The following is a 16838-nucleotide window of genomic DNA, read 5'->3' on the forward strand; positions in this document are numbered from 1 at the left end:
CCCCCCCCCCCCCCAGGTTTCTTCTCCTAGCCCTTGTCTTGACCATCTCCTATACCTAGTATACATTTCTTCTTTCCCTAGACCTTGAGCTTCTCTTCCATGCAGTTCAAGCACCAACTTCATGATATGATACTATTCTTAATCCCCCTACCAATAGTGACTTATCTCCCTATTTTGTAGTTAACTGCTTCTTTTTTTATATTTCTTTTGAATATACTTATATATATATTATATATATATGTTCTAAAGGGGAATTCAAGTATATATATATATATATACTTGAATTCCCCTTTAGAACATATATATATAATATATATATAAGTATATTCAAAAGAAATATAAAAAAAGAAGCAGTTAACTACAAAATAGGGAGATAAGTCACTATTGGTAGGGGGATTAAGAATAGTATCATATCATGAAGTTGGTGCTTGAACTGCATGGAAGAGAAGCTCAAGGTCTAGGGAAAGAAGAAATGTATACTAGGTATAGGAGATGGTCAAGACAAGGGCTAGGAGAAGAAACCTGGGGGGGGGGGGGAGGCACTCTCCAAACTGATGATTACTTCTTCAGGATCACTATTTCAGGAAAACCTTCAGCCATGTTTCACTTTACTCCTTATTCTCAGGTATTCTCGTCTTCGATAGCCAACTTGCCACCTTTCTCCCCCTTACCCCCTCTTTCTAGTTCAATAGTTCTGGAACCAGCAGTCATAAACAAAACATCTTCACCATTGGTAGAATGACCTCCTCACTGCATCTGCTCCCCTGTCTGATTTCAACTTAGACCTTCCAAACCACACCCTGACTTCTTGCCTCTTTTTGTGTATAGTCTTCATGGATACAATTAATTGTATCCTAGCACATACTCCTGTGTCCAGCACATAATAAGATGCTTAAAAAATATCCCAAAGTATAAAGGTAGCTAGGTGGTACAATGGCTAAGGTGCTGGCCCTGGAGTTAGGAAGATTCAAGTTCAAATCCAACCCCAGACACTTTATAGTTTTGTGACCCTGAGCAAGTCATTTAACTTCTGTCTGCCAGTTTCCATGTAAAACAGTAATAATTTTATCGCTAGTCTCCCAGAGTTGTGAAGATAAAGATAGATAATATCTGTAAAGTGCTTTGCAAACCATATAGCACTAGCTATTAGTTATTTTTTCATTTATTCCTTTGAAACCAGACAAAAATCTCTAATGGTTTCACAGTGTTTGTGAAACCCTTCCAGAAAGCTGGACTGAAACGGCCAGTAGTCTTTACTAGTACATTTTTAGTTCAATATGAAGTGAAATCTTCCTATATTTCACTGAAACTTTATTCAATTTATTCATAAAACTAATTGTATTATAAATATTTAGTAAACTGAAATATTTTTTAAAAGGGGACTGGGCTTTAAGCACAGATCAAATTCATGGCCTTCATAAAGCAACTAGCCCTAGCTCATGGCTAAAGCACCATAAACATTTGCCAAAGAAATGAGCTGTAATATCAATAGCTCTAGGTGCTTAGTTCATAACTTATGCTACTGTTGAAACTCTCCTTGGATTTTTTTCTTTTGGAAGAGAAAGAATGAAAGGTCAATAGATCACTGATATGATTCTTTACCATGACAATATTTCTACTGGTTACTTATTTCTTTGTCACTCCTACACTCTCACATAAGCTCTAGGAGGGCAAGAACCATGTCATCTTAAAAAAATTTAAGTGACATATAGCACTGTGCACAACTAAGAATATTTGAATCTCCTACTTTTAACACGAATTCCAATGAAGATTTGTTACTGTATATTCTGTTATTAAAAAAATAAACTACTCATAGTGTTTCAAAACACTAATTCTGGAGTAGGAAGAGGTATAAGAAAGCAAGGCAAAACAAGGAGGTGGTCACATGGGGGTGGATATAGGAACTAGAGGTCTAAATTCATAAAACAGCCTTAGCTGGGCTGCCACCCACTAAATTTCCAACTCCCAAGGGGATTTTCCTCACCATCTGGGCCACCAACATTAAATGGAAATTGAGAAGCCAGAATCATTTATTCTACATTATCCTTTCTCCTCAACAAGGCTGTTTTCATAGGTAGAAGAAAGCAGGGTACACTGGGAAATATGCAAAAGATAAAGGCTCTTTAGAATATCCAAAGGCCTGGCAGAGCTAACAGGAGTAAAAAACTTGTTTTGATCAGAATAGCATATGTAGTTATTACACTAAAGATTCAGTTATATATAGCATAGCGGTTTAGAAAAGTTGCAGGAACTTTTCTTAACAAATTCATAACCAGTTTTCCAGTCAGAATGAAATCCTACAAAAGGATATAGATGCATTACTAAATTTGTCATTTTTTTTCTTTTTTGGACTGGATTTGTGATTTCATTAGTGATGGGAACTCTCTGGTATGGAAACTCTACACTAATGGTGGAAACTCTACACTAATGGTGGAAACTCTACACTAAAGCAGATCAGCAGCTTCTCTGTAATTTATGCTCAAGTAAGTTGCCCAGGGTAAAGGACTTGCTTTTAAGTGTTAGAGGCTAATCTTCAAAACATCTTTATGAGTAGACTATGCATATATCAAAGACATCTCTGATGATATATAAAAGATAGGTCTTGAATGCAATCCTTTCTTCTGATTCTGAGGCTTGACCTCCTGTCTACTACATTACACTACCTCTCATTTACATGACTCTAAGTTTGTTTTTTTAAATATCATGTTTATAGTTCACAAAGCATTTCCACATAAATTGTTATTTCATGATTAAAATAATCCTGATATAATACCTTTGCATATATTTTGTATTTATATTTATTTATCTATACATACATGGTATTTTTCCCTTAGATGGAAGGAATGGTTTTGTTTCTATTTGTCCTCCTAGTGACTAGCATATAGTAAGGACCTTAATAAATTTTTGCTGAATTTAAAAATAGAGTAAAATTAGGAATTATTATCTCTTTTATAGATGAGCAAACAAATTAAGTGACTTATCCAAAGTCACATGACTCCTAAGAGGACAAAATTCAAGGATATCCTTTCATCTTTTTTATTTTTATTATGTTTGTTGGCTACATTAAAATTTGCAGGTATCTTCCTTCTTTCCCTCCTTTCCTGCACTAGAGAAGGCATTTTGTGACAAAATATATATGTATGCCTATATAAACTCTTTCATGTTTCTATTTTTCAGTTCTTTCTCTTCAAATGTCAATTCTGTATCTGAATATAATTTTCTCTTGGTTTTACTCATTTTACTTATCCTAATTTCATGTAGGTCTTTCAATATTTTTTTATTTGGGGTATATTAAATTCTGAAATACTACAAAACCTAAATGATTGAATAATCAATCAAGAGGCACTAATTAAGTGCTTGCTCCATTCCAGGCACTGTGCTAAGTTTTGGGAATATGAAAAAAGAAAAAAAACACTTTTTTGGCATTCAAGAAACACTAGGATAAATCTTATAGGAAATATGGAAATATGAAAAGGACAAGTGAGGAAGGAGAGCATTCTAGGCATAAAAGATAGCCAATGCAGAGGCATGAAAATGGGAGATATGTCACAGGTGAGGAACAAATAAGTAGGCAGCATAAATGATACTGATTTTTTTTAATTTTTATTTTAAATAGTTTCACATAGTTACATGTTTCATGATCTTTCCCTCTCCCCAAACCCTCCTAATCCTCCCCCCCCCCCTTAGCTGATGCACAATTCCACTGGGTTTTACATGTATCATTGATTAAAATCTAATTCCGTATTACTGATAGTTGGACTAGAGTTATCGTTTAGTATCTTCATCCCCAATAATATCCTCATCAGCCCATATATTCAAGCAGTTGTTTTTCCTGTTTCTCCTCCCACAGTTCTTCCTCTGAATGTGCCTAGTTTTCTTTCTCATAAGTCCCTCAGCCTTGATCTGGATTCTTGCATTGCTGCTAGTAGAGAAGTCCGTTGATACTGATATTTGATCAGTGTTAATGACTGAAATTATTTTGAGAGATTGATTTTGGTAAAAATATCAATTTATTGATTAGGCTAATATTATTACCTAAGTCAGATACACAGGTCAGTGACCAAAGACCCTGAATTAGGAAGATTTACAAATAGAGCTTTAAGAGCTCATTATCCAGCCCTTCCCTTGAGCATCCTAAGAGGTCTTTAACTGTCAAACAGCTAATTAGGAGGTGGCACATCAAACTCTCAGCCCTTCCCCAAACTGACAAGCAATGGTTGTCATGCATGCAGGAAAAGAATCATTGTAAAACATTCCTATTAACCAGATTTTGTGAAAAGAAAACATTCTTGAGAATTCTTAAGAACAAAAGCAGTGTAAAAATCTGGAAATCTGAATGGTGCCTGTGATCCAAAACCCTGTCACAGGAATCCTCTCTAATATACAGAAATTGACTGGGACCTTTCTAATCTAGGACTTTGAGGGAATTTAATACAGTATGCAAAAAATAAATTCTCACACCAGAAAAGCAAATGAACCAATTATATAAGGATATCTAATATCAAGTATTCATACAATAATCTAGAAGAGAATATAGGTAAGAGTCACATAAGATATGGGAAAATACAGACTCAGTTGAGATCTGCAACATTAGAGGAAACACCTCCACTGGTTAGATCACAGAGAAGATCAATGATATATTCATTCAAATTGTTAAGTCACAACCATCATGTGGCCATATTCCTTTTAAGAAGTTTTTTCCACTAAGAAGTTAACTGATTCTTGGAAAAGGCCTGTAAACAAGAATTTTCTGGATTATCTACTAAAATTAGGAAAGTAAATCAAAGGAAAATTTAAGGTCTTATATAGAACCATATCATATTAAAGTTGGAATCTGAGAGATCATCTCATTGAATTACTATTTTGTAAATGAATAAATTAAGGCCTAATGAAGTTGTATGATTTTACTAAGTCAGTCAGTGAGGGACAAAGACAAAACTTAATTACAGATCTCATTACAAACCAAGTACCCTTTCTACCCTCTAACACACACTCCTTTCCACAGTTGGTCAAAGTACAACATACCGTATGGTCACTCAGTCACTAATGATAATTATTCATTATTTTGATACTGAGCAGTCAATTACTATAGCAGAAAAGGCAGAGATATTATGAACTACATTACAAAAGAAAGGCAGACTCTGAATACATTTGACATTGATAAACTCAAGCAATGTTGTAGAGAAGCCACTGCAAATAACAGGACAGCCCATAACAATGTCAAGAGTGAAATCGTTTGCTTGAAGAAGAACTGAAGAAACAATGTAGAACTGTCTTCTTGATAGCAGAAAAAAAAAGACTTCAAAGCGTTTCCTCAACTTAAGAGTAGAAAAGCAGTTCATTAAAGTTATGGAATAAATGTCAATCGAGCTAGTCCTGGATTTGGATATGGAAATTATCTCAGGGCAGAGAAGAGGTTCACCCATAAATCCCATCATTCGCTCTGGAGCTGGTGAGATGAGACAGCAAAATAACACTTGTCTTCATTTGTTTCAATATATATAGCCTCTCCAACAAACCTCACTAAGGCATTCTAGATTGTTTGGTGAGGTCATGGGATTCATATTCTTTGCTTTCTGGGCTAAATCTAGAATTTAAATCTATTCCAGGCCATTTGATTGAAATCAAGAGTTGCCTTCTAAAGTGAAGTTAGTAGTAATGGTCATACTGAACCTCAGCATTAAAAGGAAGAGTAATTTTCTCTTTTGGTTAATTTTTAAAGGAAAAATGTTCAGGGTGGAGTCAAGACAGCAGAATTATAGGTCACAACTGATAAATCTCACAAAATTCCTCCCCTATAAAACTATTACAGAAAATACCAAATATAATTCTGAGTGGGAAGGCCTCAAAAAAAGTCACAGAAAGTAATTTTTTCAGACCAGGGCAACCTAAGAAGATAGAAAGAGAGGTCTGCAGACACTGGGGTAGTGGCTAGGCAAGAGCTTAAGCTTCAATCTGGGGGAAATAGTACCGGCAGTTAGCTGGGAAAGCATGTAGTAGTACCAAGGGATGGTAAAGAGACTGAAAACTTGGTCAGAAAGAGATCCCAAGGGACTCATACTAGTACTGGGAGCAAAATCAGGTATTATTTGGTAGCTCTGCTACTCATCACCCAGTTTCAGAGTGGAGAGATCATAATCACAAAGGATCAGGGGCCCTAGCTATAAGAGGTAGAGCAAAGGCCAGGAATATAGAAACCAAACCTCTTTGCTAATCATATCACACTGGAAGCACTAAAAACTTACAGACCCCCAAATCAAACTATGAAAACAAGACATAAAAGACAGAAGCTCAGACCAGTCATCCCATCCAGAGCTGGACATAAAGTTCAAAGTCAAGAAACAAGCTAGAAAAATGAAGAAAAAACAACAATAAAAACCTGATTATAAAAAGCTACTGTGGCAACAAGAAAGCTCAAAACACAAATGCAGGAAAAATCAGTGACTTGAAAACATCTATAAGCAAAGTCTCAAAGGGAAAAAATGCAGATTGGATACAAGCCCAACAAGAATTCCTAGAAGAGCTACTATAGAAAGAGATTTTTTTTAAAAGACCCCCCCAAAAAAAGGTTTTAAAAATCAAATAAGAACAATGAAGAACAAATTAGGAAAAGTGAAAGCTAAGCATGAAAATTATACAAAGATAATTAACAGCTATCTTGGTAGAAGAAACACAAAAAATAGTGAAGAAAATAACTCCATAAAAATTAGAACTGGTCAAGTGGACCAGTTCAAGAAACAAGACAAAGTCAAAAGAATGGGAAAAGTGGAAGGAAATGTGAAATGTATCTCAGGGGGGCAAAACTGACTTGGAAAATAGATTGAGGAGAGATAATTTAAGAATCAATGAACTACCTGAAAATAAAGATAAAAAAGGAGCCTAAATGTCATATTTCGAGAAAGCATAAAAGAAAACTACCTATATATATATATTAGATAGGCAAAAGAGAGATTGAAAGAATTTACTGGTTACCTCCTGAATAAAAATCTAAAACAAGAACTTCTAAGAATATTATAGCCCAAATCCAAAGCTCCCAAGTCAAGTAAAAAATACAGCAAGACAGAAAGTAATTATTCAAATACCGTGGAGCTTCACACAAGATTTAACAATTACCACCACTATGAAGAAATTGAAGGTCTAGAATATGACTTTCCAGAACACAAAGGATCCAAGATTTACAACCAAGAAAAACCCACAAAGTAAAATTGAAGATAATCCAACAGGGAGAAAAATGGATATTTGATGAAATAGAGGACTTTCAAGAATGAAAGATGAAAAGACCAGAGCTTAATAGAAAACATGACATTAGAAACAAGATTTAGGAGCACCATAAAAAGGTAAAAATGAGTTAATAATCATAAGGGACTAAATAAGGCTAAACTGTTTACATTCATATATGGAAGATGATACTTAAATATTAAAAAATTTATCATTATTAGGATAGAAGGAATCTACTCAAAGGACATGGATATAAGTATTATTTGGAGATAATTTCAAAAAAAGAATACAAGCGTGAGAAAGAGTGATGGGGTAAGGGAGAAACAGAATGGAGAAATATCATAAAAGAGATATATAAGGAAAATGGAGGGAAAATGAGGGTAGTGAGAGTGAGGAATACTTGAACCTCACTTTGATCTGAATTAGGAGGGAAGAGTATATATACATACATACACATTTGGGTATGGAAATTCATCTTATGCAACAGGGAAATGGGAGAAGATGGGACTAAGAGAAAGGGGAGAGGAGGGACAAAAGGAACTGTGGATTAATAGAGACAGTAGTCAAAATTGAAACAGACTTTTGAGTAGGGATCAGTATAAAAAAGAGAAGGATAAATAAAAGAAAATAGCACAGGGCAGCTGGGTAGCTCAGTGGATTAAGAGCCAGGCCTAGAGACAGAAGGTCCTAGGTTCAAATCCAGCCTCAGACACTTCCCAGCTGTGTGACCCTGGGCAAGTCACTTGACCCCCATTGCCCACCCTTACCAATCTTCCACCTATGAACCAATAGACAGAAATTAAGGGTAAAAAAAAAATAGCACAGAGTGAAATATACAGGTAGCAATCATAACTATGAATGGGAATGGGATAAACCCATTAACTGGAAGAGGACAGAAAGGAATAGAAACAAGAGTCCAATAATATGTTTTACAAGAGATACACTACATGTACCACTCAGTGGAATTGCTTGTTAGCTCTGGGAGGGGGGAGGGAAAAAGCATGAATCATGGAACCATGGAAAAATATTCTAAGTAAATAAATTAATTTTTTAAAAAAAGATACACTTGAAACAAACAAAAAAACACACACAGGGTTGGTTAGGGATAAAGTGGAACTTATTTTGCTTCAGTTGAAGTGAAAAAAGGAATGGGGAACATTCATTATTTCAAACAAAACAAAAGAAAAAATAGACCTAATTAAAGAGATATTTCAAGGAAACCACATTTTTCTAAAAGGTCCCATAGAGAATAAATATCAATACTGAATATATATGTACTAAGTGGCAAAGAATCAAAATTCTTTAAGGAAAAGTTAAATGAATTGCAGGGAGAAATAAGACAATAAAAATACTTGTGGGGGTTCTCTTAGACCTATATAAATCTAATTATAAAATAAGCAAGAAGTTAAGGAGATGAATATAGTTTTTGAAAGGTTAGACTACATAAGAGACCTATAGAGAATAATGAACAGGAAGAGAAAGTCTACCTATTTCTCAGATGTGCATGTCTCCTTCACAAAAACAGAATGTATATTAAGGCATAAAAACCCCACAGAAAATGCAGAAGGCAAAAATATTAAATACAACCCTTTTGGGATCATAGTACAATAAAAATTATATTCAATAAAGGGCCCTTGAAGCATTGATTAACAATTAATTGGAAACTAAATAATCTAATCCTAAAGAATGAATGAGTCAAAGAAAAAAATAAAAAATAATAATTTTATTAAAGATAATGTCCACAATGAGACAGCATACCAAACTTTGGGAATGTAAACAAAAAATGTTTTGGGGAGATTTTATATCTCTAAATGCTCACTTTGATAAGAAAGAACAATTTGGTCATGAAGCTAAAAAAAAAAAATACCAAAACAAAAGGAAAACTACAAATTGGAACTCTCAAATTTAACACTGAAAATAAAAATCTTAAAAATCAAAGAATAAATGCAATGGATAAAATTAGAATGAAAAAAGAAATAATAAAATTATAAAAAATACTTCCCAGGGGGCAGCTGGGTAGCTCAGTGGAGTGAGAGTCAGGCCTAGAGACAGGAGGTCCTGGGTTCAAACCCGGCTCAGCCACTTCCCAGCTGTGTGACCCTGGGCAAGTCACTTGACCCCCATTGCCCACCCTTACCAATCTTCCACCTATGAGACAATACACCGAAGTACAAGGGTTAAAAAAAAAAAAGAAAAAAAAATACTTCCCAGTTGTGTGACCCTGGGCAGGTCACTTGACCCCCACTGCCTACCCTTACCACTCTTCTGCCTTGGAGCCAAAACACAGTATTGACTCCAAGATGGAAGGTAAGGATTTAAAAAAAAATTATAAAAAATAATTTTAAAATAATATTGGTCAATTTTCTTTAGGAAAAAAAGAAAAAACAAATTACCTATGTCAAAAATGAAAAGGATGAATGCGCAACAAATGAAGATGAAATTAAAACAATTCTTAGGAGTTATTTTGCCCAACATCCTGCCAATAAAACTGATGATCTAAATGAAATAGATAAATATTTGCAAAAAATAAAGTGCTCAACAGAAAATAGCTTTTTTTTTTCTTTAACCCTTACCTTCCTTCTTGGAGTCAATACTGTGTATTGGCTCCAAGGCAGAAGAGTGTTAAGGGCAGGCAATGGGGGTCAAGTGACTTGCCCAGGGTCACACAGTTGGGAAGTGTCTGAGGCCAGTTTTGAACCTAGGACCTCCCATCTCTAGGCCTGGCTCTCAATCCACTGAGCTACCCAGCTGCCCCCAGAAAATAGAATTCTTAAATAATCTATCATAAAAAATAAATTGAACAAGTCATAAATATGAGCTCCCTAAGAGAAAAAACAATCTCAGGAACAGATTGATTTATAAACAAATTTTACCAAATATTTAAAAAGCAATTAATTCCAAAACTATATAAACTGTTTGAAAAAAAAGGTAAAGATGTCCAAATTCTTCTATGACATAAATATATTTTTAATACCTAAGCCAGGGGAGAAAAAAAACAGAGAAAGAAAAGTTAGACCAATTTCCCTAATAAATGCCGATACAAACTTTTGAAAGAGAACACAAGCAAGGAGATTATAGCAATATCATGAAGATCATTATGACCAGGTGGGATTTAAACTAGGAAAGCAGTGCAAGCTCAATTTTAGGAAAATTATAAGTATAACTGCCCAAATCAATAACAAAAACAACAAAAATTATAGGCTAAGTCAATAGATGAAGAAAAAGCTTTTGATAAAATACAATACCCATTTCTATTAAAAACATTGAAAAGGTGGAAATAAATCATTTTTCTTAAAATTATAAGTAATATTTAAGAACAAGAATGTCTGTAATAAGATCAGGAGTGAAGCAAGAATGTTTATGATCACCATTACTATTTGATACTCTACTAGAAATGCTAGTATAGCAACAAGAAAAAGAAAGTGAAGGAATAAGCATAGGCGATAGGGAAACAAAACTAGCACTGTATGCAGAAGATGATGATATACTTAAAAAAATCCTGAAAAATCAACTAAAAATCTAGATGAAACAATTAATTATGGCAAAGTTGCAAGATGTAAAGATAAACCCACACAAATCAGCACTTCTACATATTGCCAACAAAATTCGCCAGGAAAAGTTATAAAGAAAGATTCCAATTAAAATAATTGCAGACAGTATAAAGTACTTGGGAATCTATCTTCCAAGATATAAATTATATTAACACACAAAACATAATTCATACAAATAAGGACAGGACTAACAATGGAGAAATAGTAACTGATCTTGGGTAGGCCAAACCAATATAATAAAAATGACCATTCTTAAATTAATTTACTTATTTGGTGTCATACCAATTAAACTATCAAAGATTATTTTATTTATTTAAAATTTTTATAAGACATACTTTTAAATTTAATCTGCATTGATGTCTCCATTTTCTTAAGATACTTTCTTAAATACAAAACATCAAGCTCTAACTTATAGTATTTGCTTATTTCTTTTTAAAAATATTTCCTACATTTCTTTTTAGCATTCACTTTTTTAGAGTAATTAATTTATTTAGAATATTTTTCCATGGTTACATGATTCATGTTCTTTTCCTCCCCTCTTCCCTCTCCACTCCCGTGACCAGCAATTCCACTGGGTTATACATGTATCATTGTTCAAAACCTACCAAAGGATTATTTTACAGAGCTAGAAAAAAATAACAAAATTCATCTGGAAGAACAAAGGAAAAAAATGGAGGAAGGGGACCTAGCAGTTCCAGATTTCAAAATATTCTACAGAGCAGTAATCATCCAAACAATTTGCTACTAGGTAAGAAATAGAATGGTTGATCAATGGAATATAGTATACATTATACAAAAGTAAATGAGCACAGTAGCTTAGTGTTTAATAAATCCAAAGATTCCAAGTACTGGGGGCAAGAACTCAAAAACAAAAACTGCTAGGAAAACTGAAAGTATCTTTGCAGAAACTAGACATAGACCAATATCTTGCATGGTATGCCAAGAAAATTTTAAAATGAGTACATGATCTAGCCATAAAGTGGTATTACAAGAAAATTAGATGAACATAGAAAAAAAATTACCTATCAGATCTATGTATAAAGGAAGCTCATTAAAGAGAGGATCATGGGATATAAAAAATAATTTTGATTACATTAAATTAATTTTAACCAGTCTGGCCAAAATTAGAAGTATATCAGGAAACTGGGAGGGGGGAGGGGCAGGGGTCAATAGCAATTTTCTCTGATAAAAGTCCCTTTTCTCATATACATAGAGAGCTGAACCAAATTTATAAAAATAAGAGCCATTCACCAATTAATAAGTGGTCAAAGGATATGAACAGGCAACTTTCAGAAGAAAAAAAATCAAAGCTATCAACAGTCATGAGAAAATGCTCTAAATCATTAAATAGAGAAAAGTAAATAAAAACAACTCTGAGGCACCCCCTCACATCTATAAAATTAGCTCAGATAAAAGACAAGAAAAACAACAATGCTAGAGTAAACATGAGAAAATAGGTACACTGTTGGTGATGAGTGAATTAATCCAATAGTCTGGAGAACAATTTAAAACTATGCCTAAAGAGTTATAATACTGTGCATGCCTTTTGACTCAGCATTATCATTACTAGATCTATATCCCAAAGAGATCAAAGAAAAGAAAAAAATATGCTACAAAAATATTTATAGCAGCTGTTTGTTGAAAAGAATTGGAAACTGAGGGAATGCCCATCAACTGGGGAATGACTGACCAAAAGTTATGGTATATGAATATGATTATTGTACTGTAAGAAATGATGAAGGGGATAGTTTCAGAAAACTTGAAAAGACTTGTATGAACTGATGTGAGGTGAGCAGAATCAGGAAACCAATATACATAGTCAGAGCAATATTGTAATAATGATCAATTGTGAAAAGCTCACAACCATGACTAAAATAATGATTCACAACAATTTGAAAGGATTCATGGCTGAAAAATGTCATCCACTTCCAGGTGGAAAACTGTTGAACTCTATGGATTGAAGCATAGTGTTTTTTCTCTTTCTTTTTTACATAGCGAATGAAGAACTACATATGACTCCATATGTATAAAGGATATCTCATTTCTTGCCTTCTCAATGGATGAGAAGAGTGAAATGAAGAAGAAAATAACAAAAAAAGAAAATAAAAAGCAAAAAAAATTGATGGATAAACTTTTCATTAAGAATAGTCCATATCTAGTTTTCATAGACAATCAGCCAATATCTAGAAGGAAAATATACTTATTTGTAATGTGTTCTGAAAAATGACAGAAAAATGTACAAATATACATATATATGAAATATACAAAATCTTCTGTAAGTTATAAATGCCCTTTGTTCTTTTCATATTAAAACAAGCCACCTGTACATTCAAAAGCAAGTAAGTTTGGAAAAACAAACTCCTAGCTTTTTTTTTTTTTACTGGCACATAGAAGCATAGATCTAGAGCAAATAAAGTATTTTAAGACATCAGCTATTTTTTCTATTCTCTCATTTTCCAGATGAGGGAACCTCTGAGACCTAGAGAGGTAAAATAACTTGCCCAAGGTCATACAGATTATGTGGCAATTCCAAGATTAAAATACATGCCTTCTGACTCTAAATCTAACACTCTCTTTAGTCTATTATATCTCTCTGCAATAAGTTCTGTAACATCTTTATACTAATTTGAAATACATAGTGGAGCAAAAACAGGCTGTTTTTTATATATACCTACATATACCTACACCCACATATAGGAAAGCAGTTGGACAGTGTTGGGTTTGGAGTACGCATTGAATTCAAATCCAGCCTCAGACCTGTCTGAGCCCTGTGACCTTGGGCAAGTCACTTAACCTCTCTCAGCCAGTGAACAGCACTTAACTCACAGGGTTATTGTAAGGATCAAATGAGTTAACATATGGAAAGCACTGGGCAGAGCTATATAAATAGCTATTAGCCAGGATTTTATCATATAATTATACTTGTCAAGTCAAGTAATTGAAAAGAAACAAAAAGTAGTCTAGGGCAGAACATTAGAAAGGTGTTCAGTTCAGATATTTATTATACCACTGACCAGCTAAATGTCTTGGGATTTTTCCCTCTACTAAAAGAGATTGATTATAATAATTTTTAGGCCTACTACTCAGAAGAAAACTAATGATTATTCATTATGCAAACTTACTAGAAATAATATTCTAAGTTTAAAATCCAGGTCTCCAAAAAAGTCTGTGGAAAGTCCCTTTCCTTTCCTTGTGTTACAAATGCTTCCACCACCATCCAATTCCAATCCTCATCTTCTGTACTAGACAGACTCCTATCTAGTTCCCACAGGATTCTATCACCCAACTTGGAAAAGTGTTGCCAAAGAATAGATTACAGTTCTGCTTTCAATTCTGTCCTGTTATGCAGAGCCATTCGAACTAAAATTTGGGTTCTTTTCAGTCATTGGCCATACCATCAGATAAGTCAAGTTTCCTTAATCATAAAATGGGTATTCCACTAAACATGTTGATGTAATGGCAGTTACCAAAAAGAATTTTGAAGAAAACAAAATATAATTTATTTTTCAAGACAAGACTCTAATATGCAATTTATTATTAAGATGTATCATAAAAATGCAACAAATATTGAGAATTGCAGTATTAACGTTTTTAATTCACTTAGTTGCTCTAAATTTCTAGCCTTTTATTGTACTGTCTACTACTAATAGATTGCAAATGCCTATGGTAGAAAATTCTCTCTCATGCCATGAATCAATAAAACATGTTCAGAACTAAATTTATTTAACAATCCAATTTTGTCTGAATTGAGAGATTTCAAAAGATTAACAGACCCCAATAAATCAACGCAACATACTCTGTAGCACTCTGGAGTTTTGAAATGGTATACAGCTTTCAAAGCTATCATAGAAAACACTCAGATTGATAATCAGGTCATACAGAACTATGATAGACATTCCCAACTAAGAAAATGTGAAAATATTCAAGAATATAGATTTCAGAATAGAGAATTAACTATGTTAAAACAGCAAATAGGGGTTCCGGGTTAAGATGGAGGCAGAGTAAGAAGCAGTTCTTAACCTCTCCTGACCGAAACACACAAAACTCCTCAAGGGGACATAAAAACAAGTCCAGACGAACGGAGGAACCCCACAACAGGGCACAGTGTGGAAGGTACGTGGAATCGAGGCATTTCCATGCTATAAAGGGGTGAGACAGCTCTCACTAAATCGCGGGCTGAGCAACCACCCCACCCCCACCCCCTCCCCACACAACACCTATAGCGCCAAAGCCAGCTAAAAAGAAATAGAGCAAGTTTGGGGCACCCATCAAGTCATTGGCAGCTCCGGGGCCTGTTCCTGAGAGCAGCAAGATTTAGGACCCCAAAAAGCTAACGAACGCACACAAAATCTTAGCGTGGGAGCAGGGCGCAGAGAACGGTCGCAGGGCGCAGAGCGCGGGCTCAGAGCGCAGGCACAGACAGAGGTGTGGGTGGAGGCAGACACAGCTAGGAGCTAAAGCTCTGAAACCCTGAGTGGGGAACCAGTGCAGACGGGTATACGTCTGTGGAAGCAGTGCCCTGAAACTTGTAAAGAAACCTCCTGCAGAGGATCAAGCAAGGGGGTCCACCAGGGGGCTTGACCTTGGAAAAAACCAGAACTCAGACCTCAGGAGCCAAAAGACCACGGACAGACCCTGAGCTCGAGGATAAACCTGAGAAGCTGCTGGGCTAACAATGGCTACCCAGGCTCAGGAAGTTCAGAAGAGAAAGATTAACAACAAGAAAAAGAAGTCTTTAACACTCGACAACTTTTACACAGAGAAAATCCAGACAACCGAGCAAACAGAGGAGGAGAACAAACAAGCATCCGGACCCTCCTCAAATAAGGAAAACTCCTCACAAGCTATGGAAGAGTTCAAAACTGAGATTTTGAGGGAAATGGAAGAGATCTGGCAAGAAAATAACAGTTTAAAAGGTAGAATCCTGCAATTGGAAAGTGAGGCTCAGAAACCAAATGAACTGATAAGCAAATTGAACACCAGAAATGACCAGATTGAAAAGGAATACCATAAGATTATGGCCAAAAACCAGAAGAGCGTAGCCGAATACCGAAAGATTATAGCCGAAAACCAATCCCTAAAGGCTAGAATTGAGCAATTAGAAGCTAATGATCTCTCAAGACAGCTAGAACAAATAAAACAAAGTCAAAAGACTGAAAAAATAGAAGGAAACATGAAATATCTCAATGAGAGAGGGACAGACCAAGAAAACCGGTCGAGAAGAGACAATTTGAGAATAATTGGTCTTCCAGAAAAACCAGAAATTAATAGAAACCTGGACTCCATACTAACAGAAATAATTCAGCAAAATTGCCCTGAAGTCCTACAAAAAGAGGGCAATATAGACATTGAAAGGATTCATAGAACACCTGCGACATTCGATCCAGATAAGAAAATATCCAGAAATATAATTGCCAAATTCAAGAGTTTCCAAGCAAAAGAAAAAATCTTACAAGAAGCCAGAAAGAAACAATTCAAATATCAAGGAGCACCAATCAGGATCACACAGGATCTGGCAGCCTCCATGCTAAAAGATCGCAAGGCTTGGAATACGATATTCAGAAAGGCAAGAGAGCTGGGCCTGCAACCATGGATCAACTACCCATCAAAATTGACTATATTTCCAGGGGAAAGTATGGGCATTCAACAAAATTGAAGAATTCCAGGTATTTGCACAGAAAATTTGCACCAGGGCTAAATGGAAAGTTTGATATCCAACCACAAAAATTGAGAGAAACATGAAAAGGTAAATAAGATACAGAGGGGAAAGAAAGAAGACTTATAATTTTTTAAATTTGCCTTTTTAAGGGCCTCAGTGAGATCTAATTATCTGTATTTCTATGTAGAGAAATGTTATGTATAATTCTCTGTAGTGAACTCTATTCACTATTATAATATTCAATATTATAGTAATCAGAAGAATAATTCACAGGGTGAGGGTGGAACACTAAATAATCTAAGATGACATGGGGGATGGGAAAGAGGGGGGGTGAATAGCAGGGGACACCAAGAGAAACTTGAGTGAATAAGAAAATAAGATATTCTATTACACACAAAGAGGGCATGGGA

The 16838-nt window shown here is 34.9% G+C and overlaps 1 protein-coding gene across 1 annotated transcript in view; it reads right to left on the minus strand.

The window, feature by feature from the left end:
- Window positions 1–16838, minus strand: part of JAM3 (junctional adhesion molecule 3) — a 94298-nt gene that overhangs the window by 53295 nt on the left and 24165 nt on the right. Inside the window, exon 2 of the mRNA XM_044668322.1 lies at window positions 15253–15272. Within this exon, the coding sequence (XP_044524257.1) occupies window positions 15253–15272 (20 nt within the window). The remainder of the gene's footprint in view (window positions 1–15252; window positions 15273–16838) is intronic.

This window comes from Gracilinanus agilis, chromosome 3, assembly GCF_016433145.1.
Source record: "Gracilinanus agilis isolate LMUSP501 chromosome 3, AgileGrace, whole genome shotgun sequence".
NCBI classification, from domain to species: domain Eukaryota; kingdom Metazoa; phylum Chordata; class Mammalia; order Didelphimorphia; family Didelphidae; genus Gracilinanus; species Gracilinanus agilis.